The 22,685-nt window shown below is 51.3% G+C and overlaps 1 protein-coding gene and 1 long non-coding RNA gene across 3 annotated transcripts in view; one reads left to right on the plus strand and one right to left on the minus strand.

The window, feature by feature from the left end:
• The window catches only part of LOC140398688 (growth factor receptor-bound protein 7-like), a 274,640-nt gene that overhangs the window by 55,975 nt on the left and 195,980 nt on the right, over positions 1–22,685 (plus strand). Inside the window, exon 1 of one of the 2 annotated variants that reach the window (XM_072487678.1) lies at positions 18,515–18,588. The exons of the other annotated variant lie outside the window; for it this stretch is intronic. Coding sequence (XP_072343779.1) covers positions 18,537–18,588 — 52 coding nt within the window. The 5' untranslated portion in view covers positions 18,515–18,536. Of the gene's footprint in view, positions 1–18,514; positions 18,589–22,685 lie in introns of those variants that run through there. 2 annotated transcript variants of the gene reach the window in all.
• Positions 1–22,685, minus strand: part of LOC140398689 (uncharacterized) — an 83,507-nt gene that overhangs the window by 34,946 nt on the left and 25,876 nt on the right. The gene's annotated exons all lie outside the window — the stretch shown is intronic.

The following is a 22,685-nucleotide window of genomic DNA, read 5'->3' on the forward strand; positions in this document are numbered from 1 at the left end:
GACTGTGGGAGGAAACCGGAGCACCCGGAGGAAACCCACACACACACGAGGAGGATGTGCAGACTCCGCACAGACAGTGACCCAAGCCGGAATCGAACCTGGGACCCTGGAGCTGTGAAGCAATTGTGCTATCCACAAGGCTACCGTGCTGCCCAGATTGCTATCTTACCACACGAGACCCAATAAAAGATTCTGGTTTGGACAAGTCGCAGTGTTTGGTGGATTCCTTCGTAAAGCACTTGGTGATGCCGGTTTCTTACATAATGAGCACTGTCCTGGGCTATTTTGGCTGTGGGACATGGCTGTGTATCACCACCAGTTTGTAGTGGTCAAGTGTGGTCTGGATCCTGACCATTTGGCCAGATACTAAAGGGCAGAGTGTTCTAGCATTGCGACCGTAATAGCTCTTTCCCCTTCGACACCACTTCATGAGGGTGGCATTCACGTTGGTTTCTTTGTTGGGCCCTGGTGGGTCTGGAGAACATTTGCTGTGTTAACAATGACAGACTCTGTCTCTGCACATTCGGCAAGCCGAGGAGTGCCACATAGACATCTTGGGCACATTTCTCAAGAAGGTGCTTGGCTGAGTGCCAGACCATTGGATTGGGTTATAGGGAGCTACTTGGAATGTGCTAAAGTCCCATGTCTGTGCAAAGTCCTTGAACGCGCTGGAGAGGAACTAACGAGAGTTGTCCATCATTATCTTCTTGAGGGATGCCACGTATGGCAAAGTGGCCAATCAGCTTGCCTATGACTGTGTTGCTCTTCATGCCTCGCAGATAATCGATTTTGAACCACCCAGAGTAGGAGACAATCAGGACAAAGTGCTTTATTTCATTCCTTTCAAAAATATCAACCATTGTGATTGGCCATGGGTGATCCGGGACCTCATGTAGGTGCAGTGGCGTTTTGGCTGATGTGGCTTAATCATGTTACATGGTGCAACCTGGAAGGGCGAATCGCTGGCCTCGCAGTATCAGCCCGTCTCCCACAGAGAAGGGCGAATCGCTGGCCTCGCAGTATCAGCCCGTCTCTCACAGAGAAGATTGTGTGGAGTTTGGGGGGAAGCTCCTCTGAAGACTCGGGCCAGCCTTTCAGAATGACATCAGGGAGCTGCCTGCATGCGAGATCCTCAACTTCCTCCATTCAACAAGACAAAAGTACCAGTAAGGTCAGGCTGTCAATGTCCTCTCCACACTCTTAGCATTGTTGCTTCACAGCTCCAGGGTCCCAGGTTCGATTCCGGCTTGGGTCACTGTCTGTGCGGAGTCTGCACATCCTCCGCGTGGGTTTCCTCCGGGTGCTCCGGTTTCCTCCCACAGTCCAAAGATATGCGGGTTAGGTGGATTGGCCATGATCAAAAAGTTAGACAGGATTATGGGGCTAGGGTGGCTATGTGGGCTTAGATAGGTTGATCTTTCCATGGGCCGGTGCAGACTCGATGGGCCGAATGGCCTACTTCTGCACTGTAAATACTATGATCTATGAATCTGCGCACGGTGGATCTCAGTGTCAGTGAGGGCCTTTAATGCGAAGGCTGCTGGTCTGCCATTCTCGATGTAGACTGCGCAGACTCTGTGCTCGGAAGCACCTGCTGATAGGACTACAGCCCCTCGAATGTTGAAATATTGTAGCACTGGAGGGTCTGGGAGTGCCTGCTTGAGCTGGTTAAACCCATTATTATGGTGGTCCTGCCAACACCATTCGCCATCTTGCTGGAGGAGTAGGCAAAGTGGCCCAGTGACCCCACTGTCACAAGCAATGAACTTGGAAAGATAATTTGTCACACCAAGGAAGCACTGCAGGGTGTGCTTGAGCACGGGAGTGGATATCTGTCATACAGCCGTTATCTTGTCTGGATCGGGCTTCACACCATCAGTTGTGAGCAGATGACCCATGTGAGGGACCCAGTTTACCGTGAATTTGTATTTAGCAGGACTGAACTTTACCTGTATGGTCCTTGTTCTGTCAAGGATGAAACAAAGACGTGCATCATGTTGTTGCAGTGTATGAGCCCAGACCAGAATGCCATTGACAATGATTTTGGGTTTTCCTCCAAAGCGTTGCCCCATGCACCGTTGGAAGACCTCACTGCAGCTACCATTGCTGAAACGCACTCTGGAGCCTCATCTATGGCAGCAATGACACGCAGTCTTGTCATCTGGTCCAACTCATCGACTCCTTTCTGCCGCACCTCCAGGAGACCCCTCTTCGAAGCACTGACCACGGGTGGTAATGAGTCATCCAGCCTCATCTGGTATATTGCAGGTAGCCGCCCAATGATATTGCCACTGAATAGATCTTTGTACACCAGCATTTCTGGAGTCCGGTGCTGCAGGGGGTGTCTATCTGGACTCACTCCAGCGTGTTGTTGTCCTGAAGGCCCAAGAGCGGCTTTACGTTTTGGTCAAAGACGATGGTGTCAGCGTTAGATTTTTATCGCAAAGAAGCTGCTTGTGGACAGCATCATTGTGGATCCCACAGACGATACGATCTCTCACAAGTTTGTGCTGAATGTGTATTGTTTTGCTCGGATCGTTAAGAGTTGCGATGAACAATTGAATCGATGGCATCAAGTTTCTGGATGGGAGTACTGAATGTGTGTCTATCCAATATAATGTTCTTTATTGCCATGCATATATGCAAATATTGGCAATATTTTGGGGTGTCCCTTCTCTTCCTCCGTTTGAAAAACAAAAGACAGCTTCTCTATCACTCGGGACCTGCTGCGTTTAAGAGAGTGATGCCTGTACCTTCTTCCATTGTCTGATTGGTCTGCACCGCAGAAGATGCACTATTCCTTCGCAAAGTTAGTCCAATTGTCTGAGATGTTTTAATCAAACGCAAGCAGGTTCCTGTAGTGAAGTCCCTGCCTCATCTCAGCCAGCTCCTAATAGTGCTCCCTCAGCATTGACCCTCTGACAGTGCGGCACTCCCTCAGTACTGACCCTCTGACAGTGTAGCACTCCCTCAGTAATGTCCCTCTGACAGTGCGGCACTCCCTCAGTACTGACCCTCTGACAGTGTAGCACTCCCTCAGTACTGACCCTCTGACAGTGTAGCACTCCCTCAGTACTGACCCTCTGACAGTGCAGCACTCCCTCAGCATTGACCCTCTGACAGTGCGGCACTCCCTCAGTACTGACCCTCTGACAGTGCGGCACTCCCTCAGTACTGACCCTCTGACAGTGCGGCACTCCCTCAGCATTGACCCTCTGACAGTGCGGCACTCCCTCAGTACTGACCCTCTGACAGTGCGGCACTCCCTCAGTACTGACCCTCTGACAGTGCGGCACTCCCTCAGTACTGACCCTCTGACAGTGCGGCACTCCCTCAGTACTGACCCTCTGACAGTGCGGCACTCCCTCAGTACTGACCCTCTGACAGTGCAGCTCTCCCTCAGTACTGACCCTCTCACAGTGCAGCACTCCCTCAGTACTGACCCTCTGACAGTGTAGCACTCCCTCAGCATTGACCCTCTGACAGTGCGGCACTCCCTCAGTACTGACCCTCTGACAGTGCAGCTCTCCCTCAGTACTGACTCTCTGACAGTGCAGCACTCCCTCAGCATTGACCTTCTGACAGTGCAGCACTCCCTCAGTACTGACCCTCTGACAGTGCAGCACTCCCTCAGTACTGACCCTCTGACAGTGCAGCACTCCCTCAGTACTGATCATCTGACAGTGCAGCACTCCCTCAGTGCTGACCCTCTGACAGTGCAGCACTCCCTCAGTACTGACCCTCTGACAGTGCAGCACCCCCTCAGTACTGATCCTCTGACAGTGCAGCACTCCCTCAGTAGTGACCCTCTGACAGTGCGGCACTCCCTCAGTACTGACCCTCTGACAGTGCGGCACTCCCTCAGTACTGACCCTCTGACAGTGCGGCACTCCCTCAGTACTGACCCTCTGACAGTGCAGCACTCCCTCAGTACTGACCCACTGACAGTACAGCACTCCCTCAGTACTGACCCTCTGACAGTGCGGGACTCCCTCAATACTGACTCTCTGACAGTGCGGCACTCCCTCAGTACTGACCCTCTGACAGTGCGGCACTCCCTCAGTACTGACCCTCTGACAGTGCGGCACTCCCTCAGTACTAACCCTCTGACAGTGCGGCACTCCCTCAGTACTGACCCTCTGACAGTGCGGCACTCCCTCAGTACTGACCCTCTGACAGTGCAGCACTCCCTCAGTACTGACCCTCTGACAATGCAGCATCATCTCAGTACTGACCCTCTGACAGTGCAGCACTCCCTCAGTACTAACTCTCTGACAGTGCAGCACTCCCTCAGTACTGACCCTCTGACAGTGCAGCACTCCCTCAGTACTGACCCTCTGACAGTGCAACATCATCTCAGTACGCACCCTCTGACAGTGCAGCACACCCACAGAACGCACCCTTTGACAGTGCAGCACTCCCTCAGTACTGACCCTCTGACAGTGCAGCACTCCCTCAGTACTGACTCTGACAATGCAGCACTCCCTCAGTACTGACCCTCTGACAGTGCGGCACTCCCTCAGTACTGACCCTCTGACAGTGCGGCACTCCCTCAGTACTGAGCCTCTGACAATGCAGCACTCCCTCAGTACTGACCCTCTGACAGTGCAGCACTCACTCAGTACGCACCCTCTGACAGTGCAGCACTCCCTCAGTACTGACTCTCTGACAATGCAGCACTCCCTCAGTACTAACTCTCTGACAGTGCAGCACTCCCTCAGTACTGACTCTCTGACAATGCAGCACTCCCTCAGTACTGACCCTCTGACAGTGCAGCACTCACTCAGTACGCACCCTCTGACAGTGCAGCACTCCCTCAGTACTGACCCTCTGACAGTGCAGCACTCCCTCAGTACTGACTCTCTGACAGTGCAGCACTCCCTCAGTACTGACCCTCTGACAGTGCAGCATCATCTCAGTACGCACCCTCTGACACTGCGGCACTCCCTCAGCACGCACCCTCTGACAGTGCAGCACTCCCTCAGTACTGACCCTCTGACAGTGCGGCACTCCTTCAGTACTGACCCTCTGACAGTGCGGCACTCCCTCAGTACTGACCCTCTGACAGTGCGGCACTCCCTCAGTACTGACCCTCTGACAGTACGGCACTCCCTCGCAGTACTGACCCTCTGACAGTGCGGCACTCCCTCAGTACTGACCCTCTGACAGTGCAGCTCTCCCTCAGTACTGACCCTCTCACAGTGCAGCACTCCCTCAGTACTGACCCTCTGACAGTGTAGCACTCCCTCAGCATTGACCCTCTGACAGTGCGGCACTCCCTCAGTACTGACCCTCTGACAGTGCGGCACTCCCTCAGTAGTGACCCTCTGACAGTGCGGCACTCCCTCAGTACTGACCCTCTGACAGTGCGGCACTCCCTCAGTACTGACCCTCTGACAGTGCGGCACTCCCTCAGTACTGACCCTCTGACAGTGCGGCACTCCCTCAGTACTGACCCTCTGACAGTGCAGCACTCCCTCAGTACTGACCCTCTGACAGTGCGGCACTCCCTCTCAGTACTACACTGGAGTGTGAGACTGGTATATGCTGAAACTCTAGAGTGTGACTTGATTGTGTAACATTCTGAGTTCGAGGTGTGGGTGCTGCCCACTGTCACTGAGAATGAATGCTGCCATTCTGGTTTTGAATGTTTTGCCGTTCTGGTTAGGGGCAGCACGGTCGCCTTGTGGATAGCACAATTGCTTCACAGCTCCAGGGTCCCAGGTTCGATTCTGGCTTGGGTCACTGTCTGTGCGGAGTCTGCACATCCTCCCCGTGTGTGCGTGGGTTTCCTCCGGGTGCTCCGGTTTCCTCCCACAGTCCAAAGATGTGCAGGTTAGGTGGATTGGCCATGATAAATTGCCCTTAGTGTCCAAAATTGCCCTTAGTATTGTGTGGGGTTACTGGGTTTTGGGGATAGGGTGGAGGTGTGGTCTTGGGTAGGGTGCTCTTTCCAAGAGCTGGTGCAGACTTGATGGGCCGAATGGCCTCCTTCTGCACTGTAAATTCTATGATATCAGCATTTCCATGATGTTAATATGAAATTTAATTGTACAAGTTTGAACTTACCAACATAACTCCTTACAGTTATTAACAAATTCACTGTACATATTATATATGTTGAATGAGGAGCTGATTTTAAAAGTTTGTCCCCTGTTTACTGACTGGGCAATAAGTAATAGATTGAGAAAGAAATATTCAGTCTGGGTCAAACCTGTCGATATAAATAGGTCCGTTACAAATCTTTGTACCGCAGGCTGTTTAATCATTCATTTTAGCAAGACAACTAAACTCCGACTCTCAACACACGCCATTGAATTTCTGAACAATATCGGGGTGAGGCCTGAATCACAGGGATGTTATGGAGCAAAGCTGGTTCTGGCAGCAGGAATCTGGGTGCAAGTGAAGAGAAGGAGCTTTGACTGTCAAAATCCTGCCTTTCAATTCACTGTGGCTTGATGCAAAACGGACCTTAATCCAGCTTTGGAGGACATATTCTAGAACAATCTCGTTGTTGTGTTAATACTATATTGGACCGGGCATACAAGTACTGTGGCTACAAGAGCAGGTCAGAGGCTGGGAATCCTGCGGAGAGTAACTCACCTCCTGACCCCCCCAAAGCCTGTCCACCATCTACAATGATCTACAATGACCATCTACAAGGCACAGGTCAGGAGTGTGATGGAATACTCTCCACTTGCCTGGATGAGCGCAGCTCCAACAACACTGAAGAAGCTCGACACCATCCAGGACAAAGCCTTGGTGAGTTGATGCAGTGCATCTTTCACAGGGTCAGTGCAGACTCGATCAGCACTGTAGGAACTCTATGATTCAGCAATGGTAATGCCACTGAATGTCAAGTGGCAATGATTAGATTCTATTTTGTTGGACATGGTCATTGCCTGGCACGTGTGTGGCATGAATGTAACTTGCCACTTGTCAGCCCGAGCCTGGATATTGTCCAGGTCTTGCTGCATTTGCAGATGGACTGGCTGCTTCAGTTTGAGGTGTGGCGAATGGTGCTGAACATTGTGCTATCATCCGCAAACATCCCCACTTCTGACCTTATGGTGGAAGGGAGGTCATTGATGAAGCAGCTGAAGATGGTTGGGTCTAGGACACTATCCTGAGGAACTCCTGCAGTGATGTCCTGGAGCTGAGATGATTGACCTCCAACCACCACAACCACCTTCCTTTGTGCCGGGTATGACTCCGACCAGCAGAGAGATTTCCCCCTGATTCCATTGACTCCAGTTTAGCTCCGTCTCCTTGATGCCACACTCGGTCAAATGCTGCCTTGATGTCAAGGGCAGTCACAATTACCACCCCCGGACCAGACCCCCAACAGTGGCTCAGATACTGGACAGAAACCCCAATATTTTATTTTAATTTTGTGAGACTGTGAGGAAAGGATGCCTCGCTCCAGGAGTGAGTTCTTGCAAAATAGGATACTATTTTAGAGAGGCTGATGTAGCACAGTGGGCTGAACAGCTGGTTCTAAGACAGAACAAGGCCAGCAGCGCGGGTTCAATTCCCATACCAGCCTCCCTGAACAGGCACCGGAATGTGGCGACTAGGGGCTTTTCACAGTAACTTCATTGAAGCCTACTCGTGACAATAAGCTATTATTATTATTTAACAAATATTAAAATATCTTTCACACCACACAAGAAAATAGCTTATAATTACCTCTTAAACAATTCTAATCAATACAGTGACAAAAGGCCCTTAACTGCTATCTTTATTCCCACTCAAACAACAAACCATCTCAGCTCTCAATCCACTTTTAAATACAATTAGCAGGCCCAAGCATAATTGCTTTTCAGATGTTCTTTGAGACTGTTTTAAAGAAAAGACCTGAACACCGTCAGAACCATGCAGAAACTCTGGCTGTATTGCTTCAGAAGCTGCTTCTCAGCTTGTTTCAGCTCACCGTCCAGCCACACAATTCTGAACTGTTTGGAAAGTAACTGCTGATCTGCCTGCAGACCTACCTATCTTTAACTGAACTACAGTGAAACCAGGTGCTTAACTTCTGCTAACATCCCAATCTAAAACTCAACTAAACTGCTTTCCTTCATAATTCCTCGTGCTGTAACTCCTCCCATTAATTGCATAATTTTACCAAGCTGAAATAACAATCTGTGGGATTCTCCATCGCGAGATCCTCCGCCCCGCCTGCAGCGTACCCACGCCTGCACTTTTCCCGATGGTGTGGGGTGGGATACAATGTGAAACCCCATTGGCCGACTGCAGGAGGGAGAATCTTGCTGCCAACAGGGGTGCACCACACCGGAAAACAGGGGTAGTGGATGTATCTAATTAACTCCACAGGGAACCATTTGCCTAAGCTTTTACCATGCCTTAATTGCACCTCTGGCTCTCAAAATCTTTCAAACCATAATTCTTTAAAACACTACTGCAGCAATCATACACATAGTAACCCAGGCCTATGACCATTTCTGCACCAAATACATATAATACAGGGGGCGGGATTCTCTGACCCCCTGCCGGGGGGGAGAATCGCCGGGGGTCGGCGTGAATCCCGCCCCCGCCGTCCTCCCAATTCTCCCGCCCCCCCCCAAAAAAACTGGCGTGGCAGAAATCGCACCGCCCACCTCGGAGAATGGCGGGGTCCGGCGCGACTCATTGGGCCCCGGGGCTGTCCGGATTTTCCGGCCCGCGATGGGCCGAAGTCCCGCCCGTTCTATGCTGGTCCAGCCGGCGTAAATTAGTGTAGGTCCCCTACCGGCAGGACCTGTCGGCGCGGGCGGGCGGGTTCTTAGGGGGTGGCGGGGGATCTCGCCTGGGGAGGTGCCCCCACGGTGGCCTGGCCCGCGGTCGGGCCTGTGCTGTGAGCGCACTCTATTCCTTCCGCACCGGAGGCCGTGGTCATCCGCTATTCCCGGTGCTGAAGTGACTCCATGTGCGCATGCGCGGGGATGACGGCAGCAAGCGCTGGCGCTGCCCGCATGCGCCGACTCGCGCCACCGGCGGAGGCCTTTCGCCGCCGGTTGGCATGGCGCAGGCCTCTATCCCGCTGGCCGGCGGGGTGCCAACTACTCCGGGGCGGGCCTAGCCCCTGAAGGTGCAGAGGTTCCGCACCTGTGGGGCGGCCCGACGCCGGATTGGTTCACGCCACTCCGTCACACCGGGATGCCCCGCCGGGTACGGGAAAATCCCGCCCAATATATCTGAAAGACTGACATTCATCACATCACTCTCACCTCATCTCTTTTCTTCATGTTTTAACTCAGGAGTGAAGTGATGAAGTCAGGAGTTGAGTGGCCCTGCGGAACCCAAACTGAGTGTCCATTTGTTGAAGCGATCAGTTCCTAGAGAGGCTGATTACAGGACTCAGAATATGGGACGTAGTCTGTGCTTATCTCATCTCAATTTGGAAATGGCATTTGCCTTCAGCGAGTTAGCAGGGGTGTGGGAAGGAATTCTCTAGAATATGGGGAAAGGAGGATTGTGGGAGGAACATTGGCCATGGTTTGGAAATTGGAATCTTCTTTACGGCGACCCTATAAAGACATTTTCTGAATTTTTAAGTGACCTATTGGTTCACTGTCCAGTTTTCACTTTTAGAGAGCAAATCACCACAGATAAGGGGCAGGATTCTCCAGTCCCATCGCTGCGCCTTTTTCAGCGGCGCACCATTCGCTGGCGGTGGGATTCTATCCTCTCGCTGCTTGTCCCATTGAAACCACCCCACGGGGGTGCACTGCCGGTGGGAAAAGTGAATCACAACAAACGGAGAATTTCGGCCGAGTTTACATATCTGTGAAGAAGCAGCAGTCTCTTGGGTGGAGTGGGTTTAGCTTTGTTGAAAATCCCTCGGGTAGTTCAGGGTTTGCAGCTCAAGCACTGACAGCTCATGAGGGCAGTGGCAATGCAATTGGGTAGTTCATGCACAGAAACCAGCCTGACCAGTACAACTGGTTCCTCACTGGGCCCTGCCAACCTCACCACCTCTCATTACTTTCAGTAAGTCACACATGCCTAAGTTACATCACTATGGACGACCATAGACTCAACCCTCAACAGGTTGTGCAAAGAGACAATAGAGGCATTATGAATGTTGGCTGCAATACAATCGTCCCATCAAGAAATGAACAACTTAAACTAGAAGAGGAAAATTTGTTCTACTCTCGGAAACATTGCACACCACTTCACAAGCAATTAATTGCAGACCCTAAGGGCCGAATAGCCTCTTCCTGCATTGTAGGGATTCTATTTTTTATGCTTGTTTCTGTGTCAGGTGGATGTAGTTTTAAACTTCAGGATTTGCAGTCATATGGCTGATATCCCAATGCAGTGCCGGAGGAATATTGCTGAGTCAGAGCTGCACAACTTTCTTGTCCCTTTACCGGGTTTAAAATTCCAATGCACCATTGGCTGAAGAACTGGGAGTGGGCCAAGAACTGGGAGTGTTTGATGTGTGTATGATGGGGACAGTGTAGAGGGCTCCTTAGGGAAGGAAGAGATCGGGGTGCCGTTTTTAAATGGCCCTAATTTACCTCTCAGCAGTTCCTCAAGCCCTCCCGCACCCCACCTTTCAAGGGCAGGGCCTGATCCCTGGCACGGGCGACCTGACAGCCTGACACCAGGCCTTAAGAGAATCGGGCAGCGACATATTTAAATGAGTCGACTTTCTCACTTAAATATCTAAATCTGGATCTGGATCTTGCCCAGCAAGGGCAAGGAGGAAGAAACACGCTAAGGGGAGGACGAGGCCACTGTGGCTGACAAGGGAAGACAAGGACAGCATAAAAGCAAAAGAACAAGGTGGTGAAGATTAGTGGGAAGCCAGAAGATTGGGAAGCCTTTACATGTGATCAGAGGAGGACAACTAAAAAAGCAACGGGGAGTTGGGGGAGTTGGGGGGGGGGCTGCAATATGGTGTAAGCTAGCTAGTAATATAGAAGATAGCAAGAGTTTTTTTCAATATATAAAATGTAAGAGAGAGGCAAAAATAGACATTGGACCACTGAAAAATTAGGCTGGAGAAGTAATAATAGGAAACAAAGACATGGCAGAGGAACTGAATAGTTACTGCGCATCAATCTTCACGGTGCAGAAACACCAGTGGAATACCAGAACTTCAGGAGAACCAGGGGGCTGAGGTGAGTGCAATGGCCTTCACTAAGGAGAAGGTCCCGGGGAAACTGAAAGATCTGAAGGTGGTAAGTCACTTGGACCAGATGGACTACACCCCAGGGTTCTAAAGGAAGAGCTGAGGAGATTGTGGAGGCATTGGTGGTGATCTTTCAGGAATCACTAGAGGCAGGAAGGGGCCCAGACGTCTGGAAAATGGCTAATATACCACCGCTGTTTAAGAAGGGAGGGAGGCAGAAGATGGGAAGACAGAGAGTGGGGATAAAGGGGTCTTTTTCAGGATGGCAGCTGGTGACTAGTGGTGTGTGTTACGTTGTGGTGCTTGGCCGGTAGGAATCATGCACTAGAGAACGTCTGGTTCTTGACTAGTTAAATGTTTATTGTAAAACAATTACGTGGGTTCGATAAACATGAGAAAAATATCAAAAACTACTAACTATAATAAATTATCTAAGAGCAACTACAAATATGACTATCCACTATGATGACTATCTCCAGACTCCCTGAGGTAACAGAGTCACGTGGTTGTTCTCTACTTGGTTGGAGATTGTATACATTACTATTTACATGATTGCTTATGCATATAATCACATCCCCTTTCCTTTGGAAATGTAAAATATTTACATAAATGTTTTCAATTTACTACACAATACACATAATGCTTTTGATTATTGACATGTTTACAGTACATCACAAATTCAATCTGCCTGGCTTTCTTCTGTGTCTTGTCGACATTCTGAGCATTGGGTGAACTTGTGAGTTTGCTTGACTTTCTGTTGTTGAAGATGGTTCCTGCTGTGTTTCTGGGTTCTGTACACTTTCCGCTTGTTCTGTTTCTGTGTGCTGAGGTAGCATTTGTTCAGTTGTCCTGAGGTAGCTTTCCACATCATCCTGTGGTTCTGAAACAATGGGTTACTGAACCTTCAGCAAGACTCTCCTGTTTCTTCGCAGAACTGTCCCGTCATCGGTGACGATGATATGTGACTGAGGACCTGATTGTTGTATTACCTTTGCAAACTTCAACCATCCACATCCATCAGGATCTTCTCCCTGACGGTGCCATCCTTTACTAATGGTTGCAACCTTTTTGTGGATTTGTCATAATATCTCTTCTGACTCCTCTTTGGAAATGTGAGTTTCCCCACAAGTTTTCAATCCTTTGGTTCCTTTGGGACGTATGGCAAGGTTGTTCTGAGCTGTCGATTCATCAACAATTGTGATGGTGATAGTTCATTCATCAATGGTGCTGCTCTATAGCTAAGTAACTCGAGATATGGATCTTCCTGGCTGTCCTTAGCGTTTTTGAGTAGCTGCTTCACAATGTGAACACCTTTTTCAGCCTTTCCATTGGATTGCGGATACAGCCGACAAGAAGGAACATGTTGAAAATCATAGCTCTGTGCAAACTCTGTCCATTTGTGACTATTAAAACATGGGCCATTGTCGCTCATGACAATTTGTGGTATTCCATTGTGAGCACCAATGCCTTTGGTATTTTTGATAACACACCTAGCCAATGAGTTTGCTAACTGTACCACTTTTGGCAGGTTGGAGAAATAGTCAATCACTAACAGGTATTCTATTCCTGCCAGGGAGAACAGATCCATCCCCACTTTCTGCCATGGAATCGTTATTGTTTCACACATTTGCATTGGTTCTTTCTCCTGTTTGTACTGAAATTTCTGACAAGTTGCACAGTTTTCTACCATGACTTGAATATTTGATTGCTGCCTGGCTGTATACCGTTTCCCTGGCTCTACGCTTACATTTTTCTATGCCTAAGTGCCCTTCATGAATCTTTTTTAGAATCATTGATCGTAAAGATTGCGGATCAGCAAAGATCGATTGGCTGCACTCAGCTCTGCTCTAATTTTATAATATTTGGAACAGGATCCTTTTACCATCCCTCACTGGGATATTTTATTATCATCTGTAAGATTTCATCTTTGATGGTATCGTCTCTGATTAGTTTTAACGTCCTCATCAAATACTGGAAAGGATTCTGTTACAAGATTCACGTGTGCTTGCACATCTTCATCCATATGTTGTTCTCCCTTCATGTCCGTAGCACGAAGTAGTGCGTCAGCCACTACGAGATGTTGACCTGGCATGCAGAGATCGAAATCGTACCTTTGTAACTTCATCATCGTACATTGTATTCTTGGTGACATCTCATTTAGATTTTTCATTATTATCGCCACAAAGTGGTCTATGGTCAGTTTCCACTAAGAATGTTGGTAGGCCACATACATAATCATGGAATTTGGTTAATCCATTTATCCAGCCCAAGCATTCTTTTTCTATTTGAGCCTATCTGCGCTCTGTGCCAATCACTGACCTTGAGGATTAGGCAATTGGAAGCCAATTTTCACCATTGTTTTGTTGCAATAACGCTGTTCCCACCCATCTTTCAACGCATCTGCCGATATTTTTGTCTTCTTTGTAAGGTCCAAAATGTTCAGCACTGGAGCTGATGTCAATGCTTCCTGTAACACTCATGTCCATGTCTGTTAGACCACTGGAAAATACCGGGCCGGATTCTCCGTTTCTGTGACCAAGTGCTGACGTCAACGGAGAATCCGTGGACTTTCACCACACCTGGCGACACACCTGCACTGATTCTGTTATTGGTGAGGGGCTAGCACCGGCGGCACGTGGAACACCATCAAACCCACAAAAAACGTTGCGGGAATCGCCGGGTCCGTGATGGACACTCGCAGGGCTGACAAGCTGCAGCCGCTCTTAAACTATACACCCCCCACACACACTGATCGGGGCTGAAAAGATGGGACAGATTGTGCTGGAGCGCCCACACAACTGATGGGTCAGCTGGGGCCAGAGGGCACGGGGGGGGGTCACCTATACGACCCAGGGCACCAGGTTTATAGCGGACTGTCAGCGGCATGCGCAGCTGCATGGCTGCCCTGCCGGAGGTGGTAATGGTGTTGCGTACCCGTCTACCCCAACCCCACAGGTCACCTCCTGGCCACTCCCCACTACTCCCACCAGCCCTGGCAGAAGCCCCCGGCCAGCGGCATGACTGTGGCGGTGCCGGACATTGTCCGTACGCCCTCTCTCTCACAGTAGCCGCCACGCCAAATTCACGATTTGTGAGAACACACGTGGACTGCGCCGTCGGGAACTCGGCCCATCGGAGGCGGAGAATCGCAGGTGAGCCCGCTAATCATATGAAAACAGTGTTTCAACTATGCATGGCATGTGTCACATTGACCCCGTTTTCAGGGAGGCAGAGCATCGCGATTCGGCGTCAAACTGGCGCCCTCCGCGATTTCAGCGTCGGGAGCTATTCTCCGCCCGATCACACGCCCCAATTTTGGTGTCTGCCGATGGAAAATCCCGCCCACTATCTTTCTTGATGATTTCACCCAAGCATGTCGTTCTTGCTGTGAAATTAGGAATACATTTTCCTGCGAAATTTACCATACCTAGTATCCTGAGGACTCATTTCTCATCTGTAGGACGTGGCATATTTAATATCGCCGTTATCTTCTCTTGGTCAGGTTGTTTACCTTTTGCAGAATGTTTGTCTCCCAAGAATGTAATTTTGTCAACACCAAACTGACATTCGGCTTTATTCAGTTTCAATCCAGACTTTTTGATGTTTCTCAGCATTTTGATGAGCCTTTCTTATACAAAACATACAAAGTGGCAAAGATCAGTGGGAGACTAGAGGACTGGGAAATCTTTAGGGGGCAACAGAAAGCTACTAAAAAAGCTATAAAGAAGAGTAAGATAGATTATGAGAGTAAACTTGCTCAGAATATAAAAACAGATAGTAAAAGCTTCTACAAATATATAAAACAAAAAAGAGTGGCTGAGGTACATATTGGTCCTTTAGAGGATGAGAAGGGAGATTTAATAATGGGAGATGAGGAAATGGCTGAGGAACTGAACAGGTTTTTTGGGTCGGTCTTCACAGTGGAAGACACAAATAACATGCCAGTGACTGATGGAAATGAGGCTATGACAGGTGAGGACCTTGAGATGATTGTTAAGCAAAGAGAACAAAGAAAATTACAGCACAGGAACAGGCCCTTCGGCCCGCCCAGCCTGCGCCGATCCAGATCCTTTATCTAAACCTGTTGCCTATTTTCCAAGGATCTACGACCCTCTGTTCCCCGCCCGTTCATATATCTGTCTAGCTACATCTTAAATGATGCTATCGTGCCCGTCTCTACCACCTCCGCTGGCAAAGCGTTCCAGGTTATCGCTAAAGAGGTAGTGATGGGCAAGCTAATGGAGCTAAAGGTAGACAAGTCTCCTGGCCCTGATGGAATGCATCCCAGGGTATTAAAAGAGATGGCGAGGGAAATTGCAAATGCACTCATGATAATTTACCAAAATTCACTAGACTCTGGGGTGGGGTCCCGGCGGATTGGAAATTAGCAAACGTGACACCACTGTTTAAAAAAGGAGTTAGGCAGAAAGCAGGTAATTATAGGCCAGTAAGCTTAACTTCGGTAGTAGGAAAGATGCTGGAATCTATCATCAAGGAAGAAATAGCGAGTCATCTGCATGGAAGTTGTCCCCTTGGGCAGACGCAGCATGGGTTCATAAAGGGCAGGTCATGCCTAACTAATTTAGTGGAATTTTTTGAGGACATTAACAGTGCGGTAGATAACGGGGAGCCAATGGATGTGGTATATCTGGATTTCCAGAAAGCCTTTGACAAGGTGCCACACAAAAGATTGCTGCATAAGATAAAGATGCATGGCATTAAGGGGAAAGTAGTAGCATGGATAGAGGATTGGTTAATTAATAGAAAGCAAAGAGTGGGGATTAATGGGTGTTTCTCTGGTTGGCAATCAGTAGCTAGTGGTGTCCCTCAGGGATCAGTGTTGGGCCCACAACTGTTCACAATTTACATAGATGATTTGGAGTTGGGGACCAAGGGCAATGTGTCCAGGTTTGCAGACGACACTAAGATAAGTGGGAAAGCAAAAAGTGCAGAGGATACTGGTGGTGAGATTCTCCGACCCCGCGCCGGCACGCGATTCTCCGCAGAGCGGAGCGCCATTGGCACCGGCGTGGTTGGCGTGGTGCCGGTCGCGGGCTGCTCTACGCGGCCGGCCCACCGATTCTCCGGACCGGATGGGCCGAGCGGCCAGAAGAAAAGAGCCGAGTCCCGCCGGCGCCGTTCTAACCTGCTTTGGGCCGGCGGGACCGCGGCGTGGAAGGGTCGGGTGGCGGCCTTTGGGAGGTAGGGGGGGTCCGACCCTGGGGGGGCCTTCCAATGTGGCCTGGCCCGCGATCGGGGCCCACCGATCGGTGGGCCGGCCTCTGTGGTTGGGGGCCTCCTTTCCTATGTGCCGGCCCCGTAATCCTGCACCATGTTGCGTCGGGGCCAGCGTGTTGAAGGAGGCCACTGCGCATGCGCGGATCCCGCGGCGCACAGTTCCCGCTGGGATCTGCAGCTGGAGCGGCGCAAACCGCTGGCCCCCTGGAGGGGCCAGCATTAGTCATGGGAGCGGCCCATTCACGCAATCGTAAAACGCGACGACATGGACACTCTGCCGCGGGATTGGAGAATCCCGCCCTGGAAGTCTGCAGAGGGATTTGGACAGGCTAAGTGAATGGGCTAGGGTCTGGCAGATGGAATACAATGTTGACAAATGTGAGGTTATCCATTTTGGTAGGAATAACTGAAAGAGGGATTATTATTTAAATGATAAAATATTAAAACATGCTGCTGTGCAGAGGGACCTGGGTGTCCTAGTGCCTGAGTCGCAAAAAGGTGGTTTACAGGTGCAACAGGTTATTAAGAAGGCAAATGGAATTTTGTCCTTGATTGCTAGAGGGATGGAGTTTAAGACTAGGGAGGTTATGCTGCAAATGTATAAGGTATGATTGAGGCCACACCTGGAGTATTGTGTTCAGTTTTGGTCTCCTTACTTGAGAAAGGACGTACTGGCACTGGAGGGTGTGCAGAGGAGATTCACTAGGTTAATCCCAGAGTTGAGGGGGTTGGTTTACGAGGAGAGGTTGAGTAGACTGGGACTGTATTCATTGGACTTTAGAAGGATGAGGGGGGATCTTATAGAAACATATAAAATTATGAAGGGAATAGATAGGATAGATGCGGGCAGGTTGTTTCCACTGGCGGGTGAAAGCAGAACTAGGGGGCATAGCCTCAAAATGAGGGGAAGTAGATTTAGGACTGAGCTTAGGAGGAACTTCTTCACCCAAAGGGTTGTGAATCTATGGAATTCCTTGCTCAGTGAAGCAGTTGAGGCTCCTTCATTAAATGTTTTTAAGATAAAGATAGATAGTTTTTTGGAGAATAAAGGAATAAAGGGTTATGGTGTTCGGGCCGGAAAGTGGAGCTGAGTCCACAAAAGATCAGCCATGATCTCATTGAATGGCGGAGCAGGCTCGAGGGGCCAGATGGCCTACTCCTGATCCTAGTTCTTATGTTCTTATGTACACTCTGACGCCTGGAATTCCTCTTGATGTTCTCTCTTGATGTTCCAATAGAGATCTTTGGGATCCATTCTCAGGTCATTATTTCTTTTCTTTACGCAGAACATAGAGTTCGCCCAATCCATTGGTTCTTCAATTCGTTTTATCAACCCCAGATTTGACATTCTGTCAAGCTCATTTTTCTTGAGCAAAGTAAAGACTGACGGACTGGCTTGATAGACGTCTTTCAGATTATGAAAGAGTTTGATAGTTTAAACACTGACAAAGGGTTTCCACTTGTGGGGAACATCAGAATTAGAGACCATCCGTATAAAATATCTGCTAATAAATCCATCAATACAAGATAAAGACAATGGGGAATTCAGGAAAAACTTCTTTACCCAGAGAATGGCGAGTGAATGGAACTCACGACCACAGGAAGTGGATGAGCTGAATAAAGGTGTTGAAGGGGAAGCTGGATAAACCCACGAGAGAGAAGGGAATAGAAGTACATTCCGAGACAGTGATTGGGAGAAGGTAGGAGGGTGCTTGTGTGGAGCATCAACACCAGCATTGATCAGAGAGGCTGAATGGCCAGATCCTGTGCAATTCTCTGATTAAATGTAAGCTCGTTGTCATCTATGTTCGTCCAAACCCCCAATTCTATCTGTGAAAACATAGCCCCAGGTAGTGGGATCACTAGAGAGGTGTTCAGCAGAGGATCGCGAGTCCTCACTATGACTGCATTACAGCAAATGATGTTAGAGTGAGTTGACCTTTGCAGGTGATAGGATAGTGACAACAGAGAGCTTTAAAAACAGCTGTTGGTGTCAGCTGTTTGCTGGGTGATTTCTGTGCCTGTGCAAACACACTCCCGCTCCCTCCCGTGCCTGCCAGGTGGCTTTGTGATTTGCATCGTGACTCATTCAGGTAACCTGGCTCTCTGCCATTTTCCTGCTCTTAAGCGTCACTCCAGAAACACCTGAAACTCTGTAATGACATGGGCGCCAGTCTTGTCCACTAACACAACAACTGCCAAAGAAACAGGTAAACTTCAAACAGATTCTCGATTCTGTTTTTCTATTTAAGCTCAGTACTTGAAGTTGTATTATGCTTGGAGCCCATAGGGTTTAATTAGTGTTTAGTTGTGGTTTACCTGAATTGAATATTAACCTTTAAAACTTTTAACCTTTATTGTTTTACATCCGGCTAAATCCTTTCTAGTTGCTGTGAAGGCACTTAAAGCACCGAGTTTCATATTGGAATCCTTTGCACAAAATGTCTCTCATTAATAAACAGAGCAGTCACTATTCACACTTACTGATGTGTCAAATGTGCAATATTAGGGGCTGTACTGGTACTGGGATGGAATTGATATTTTAATGAATTGCTGAAGATTTGGAGCAGAATCATATATCCCTTTTAGGCAGCACTTTATCTCTCTCGCAGACGTATGTGGCCTGGACGAGTAGGTTGAGATCGGAGGAAGATTTTGGCCACGATCTGAGTTTACTTCTTCCCTTTCAGATGCTGACCTACCTGTTGTGTGGATCCAACACTTTCAATTTGTTCTGATGTCATTATTTCAGATTCTTAGTTTACTGAGAATTTTATTAACAATCATGAGTTCAGTATTATTAAAAGCGCTGATAAAATTGTTAGTATAATTAGTATCACTGCCTATTCTAGCTCACCAACTAAAGTTCCTCAAACTTTGAGCAAGGTCCCTTGCATCAAGAATTGTGATTGGATTTCTGCCTATTTGTAATTTGTATTTCTCACCCAGGGGGTGAGAATGGTTATCTTCCCTGTGGCCTGTGCTGAGTACCAGCTCTCCGTTAGGGGCAGGGAATTTCTATTAACCTCTGTATTAAACGTCCAGTAAGGCACCGGGTTGGGATGTACTGGGCTCTGTGTATATTGTGCTGTAAATAAAACCTTTGGGTGCGATTCCCTGGCCGCGTTGAGCTCGAGCGAGTACACAACGGGATCGGAGAATCTTGGCAGAGCCTCAGCAGGATTCTCGGCAGCCTCCAGCGGGACATTGGAGTCGGAAGTCCACCCAAAAGGGCCGAGACCAAACTGTGCTCCCGGAAGTAGGTCTTAAACCTACTTAAGACCTACTTACCCGAGATCCACCGGCCTCCATTGATTTACCGGCCTCCCCCAGAGAGGCTGCAGCCGGGCGCCAATCAGTACTGGTCCACAAGAACGTGGACCAGTCACAACGGCACCCAGGGGGTCTCCTGGGCCATCGGAGACCCCTGGGTGGTCAGGGTCAGTGCAAGGAAACACCCTGGCCCTCCCCCTTGAATGTGGGCACTGTGGCATTACCCAGCTGGCTAGAGCACTGCCAGGGTGCCGCTGCCAAGGGCCAAGGGGAGCCATGCCCATGAAAGAAGGGTGGAGGGGGGTTGAAGGGTGGAGGTGTGCAGGGCAGGTATGTAGGGGCTGCAGGAGGTTGGGGGGGATGACAGGTATGGGTCCTATAAGGGAGAGGGTGCTGTAAGGGGACTGTGGAGGGGCCTGAAGAGGGTCAGCCACAGGGCAGCCAGTGCTGCCTGGGACGAGGGCACGGCAACCGTGAGCTCCAGGGGTGTGGCCAGGAGGACTGACCTGCAGTGCCGAAAATAGGTCAACGACGTACACCGGGCAGCAAGGGTGAGTAGACACCAATGCCCCCAACCCCCTCCAAGGGAGCATCCACCCCCATCGCACCCTCAACCCCCTCCTCCTTCAACCTCCCAACCCTCCCTCCACTCCCTCCTCCCACACTTTGAACCACACGTGTGAGAGGGCCCAGACTGGTGGTGGGAGCCAGACTTAAGAATCCTCACCCCTTTTGAGGAGCGGGCCCTGGAGGTGACCTGTGTGGCCGAGAACAGAGCGGTCACCAACGCGGAGGTGGGCGGGCGCCGCAGAGGTGAGGGACCACAAGGCTCCACTGGAGGACCTGTCAAACGTGAGTTCTTATTGCCGAACTGACTGGCCCATCCCTCCCACTGACCACATGTCCATTCTCCCGCAGGTCCTCCAGCCGACGGCACCGGCCCATCCCGGGCGGCCCCTCTCCTGCCTCCCAGGGGAACACGTCGCAGGGGAGCTCCCAGGATGCGCTGATCGGAGCGTCAGAGCTGTCACCCCCACCCTCCCCCAGCGCAGAGACACACACCTCGGTGGGACATGTCAGTGGACAGGCTCCTGGGGCACAGTCTGAGCACCACACAGCTGCTGATGCACATCAGGTGGAGGCAGGAACCCCCCCAGGCGGGACAGCAGTGGGAGAGCTGCTGGTCCCAGGACCCAGCTGGGTCCCAGCCTGATGCTGAGCCTCTGGAACAGGGTTACCCGGAGCTGATAGAGACAGAGGGACATGTCAGCGTCACTCCAGCAGATCCATGGCTGATTGGAGGAGTCCCAGAGGCTACGGGCACAGGAGATGTCGCCGGCAATGAGTGGCAACGAGGCCAACACTGCGAGGGTGGCGACCGCAGTGGAGAGCCTGGTGCACGATGTCGGCACCGTGAGTGAAGGTGTCCAAGACGTCGCGCAGTCGGTGACGGTCACAGCTGAGGGTCTCGGCAGAATGTCCGACTCACTGGGGGATGTCACCCAGTACCAGGCCGACCTTGATGAGGCTCAGGGGCATGTCCGGATCTCACATGGGAATGGCCGAGGCGCTACGGAGCTTGTCCCAGTCGCAGGTGGGCATTGCCGAGGACGTCAACACGGTGGTGCAGACCATGGGGAGCCGCCAGGACTGGCAGAGTGGACGATGCAGGGCAGTCGGGGCTCAAACCAGCTTCCCCACCGTCCCAAGGTGAACCCCACGGCCCTATGGACACTGACCGGGAGGAGGAGGCGCTGATTGCCAGCATAAACTCCATCCATGGAGTAGCGACGGTGCCATCAGCTCCCCCGAGTTCCACCCCTCTGGTCAGGCGGCGTCTCGCAGTCAGCACAAGGGGCCGGGTGGCCACTATTCACCGGCCTCATTTCGCTTGAGTGAGAGCGTAACGATGCCGGGAATCGCACCCTAAATATGGGCTAAACAGGTGAGGAACTCCCCAGGGTCCAAAAAAGCGACTAAGTGTCATTGAATAGCAGTGGGGAACTCGCTGGCAGAGCGGCGGGTGGGGAACTCGCTGGCAGAGCGGCGGGTGAGGATCTCGCTGGCAGAGCGGCGGGTGAGGATCTCGCTGGCAGAGCGGCGGGTGGGGAACTCGCTGGCAGAGCGGCGGGTGAGGAACTCACTGGCAGAGCGGCGGGTGGGGAACTCGCTGGCAGGGCGGCGGGTGGGGAACACACTGGCAGAGCGGCGGGTGGGGATCTCGCTGGCAGAGCGGCGGGTGGGGAACTCGCTGGCAGAGCGGCGGGTGGGGAACTCGCTGGCAGGGCGGCGGGTGGGGAACACACTGGCAGAGCGGCGGGTGGGGATCTCGCTGGCAGAGCGGCGGGTGGGGAACTCGCTGGCAGAGCGGCGGGTGGGGATCTCGCTGGCAGAGCGGCGGGTGGGGAACTCGCTGGCAGGGCGGCGGGTGGGGAACTCGCTGGCAGAGCGGCGGGTGAGGAACTCGCTGGCAGAGCGGCGGGTGAGGAACTCGCTGGCAGAGCGGTGGGTGGGGAACTCGCTGGCAGAGCGGCGAGTGGGGAACTCGCTGGCAGAGCGGTGGGTGGGGAACTCGCTGGCAGAGCGGTGGGTGGGGAACTCGCTGGCAGAGCGGCGGGTGAGGAACTCGCTGGCAGAGCGGCGGGTGAGGAACTCGCTGGCAGAGCGGCGGGTGGGGATCTCGCTGGCAGAGCGGCGGGTGAGGAACTCGCTGGCAGAGCGGTGGGTGGGGAACTCGCTGGCAGAGCGGCGAGTGAGGAACTCGCTGGCAGAGCGGCGGGTGGGGAACTCGCTGGCAGAGCGGTGGGTGGGGAACTCGCTGGCAGAGCGGCGAGTGGGGAACTCGCTGGCAGAGCGGCGGGTGAGGAACTCGCTGGCAGAGCGGCGGGTGGGGATCTCGCTGGCAGAGCGGCGGGTGAGGAACTCGCTGGCAGAGCGGCGGGTGGGGAACTCGCTGGCAGAGCGGCGGGTGGGGAACACGCTGGCAGAGCGGCGGGTGGGGAACTCGCTGGCAGAGCGGCGGGTGGGGATCTCG

Source organism: Scyliorhinus torazame, chromosome 21 (assembly GCF_047496885.1).
Source record: "Scyliorhinus torazame isolate Kashiwa2021f chromosome 21, sScyTor2.1, whole genome shotgun sequence".
Taxonomy (NCBI): domain Eukaryota; kingdom Metazoa; phylum Chordata; class Chondrichthyes; order Carcharhiniformes; family Scyliorhinidae; genus Scyliorhinus; species Scyliorhinus torazame.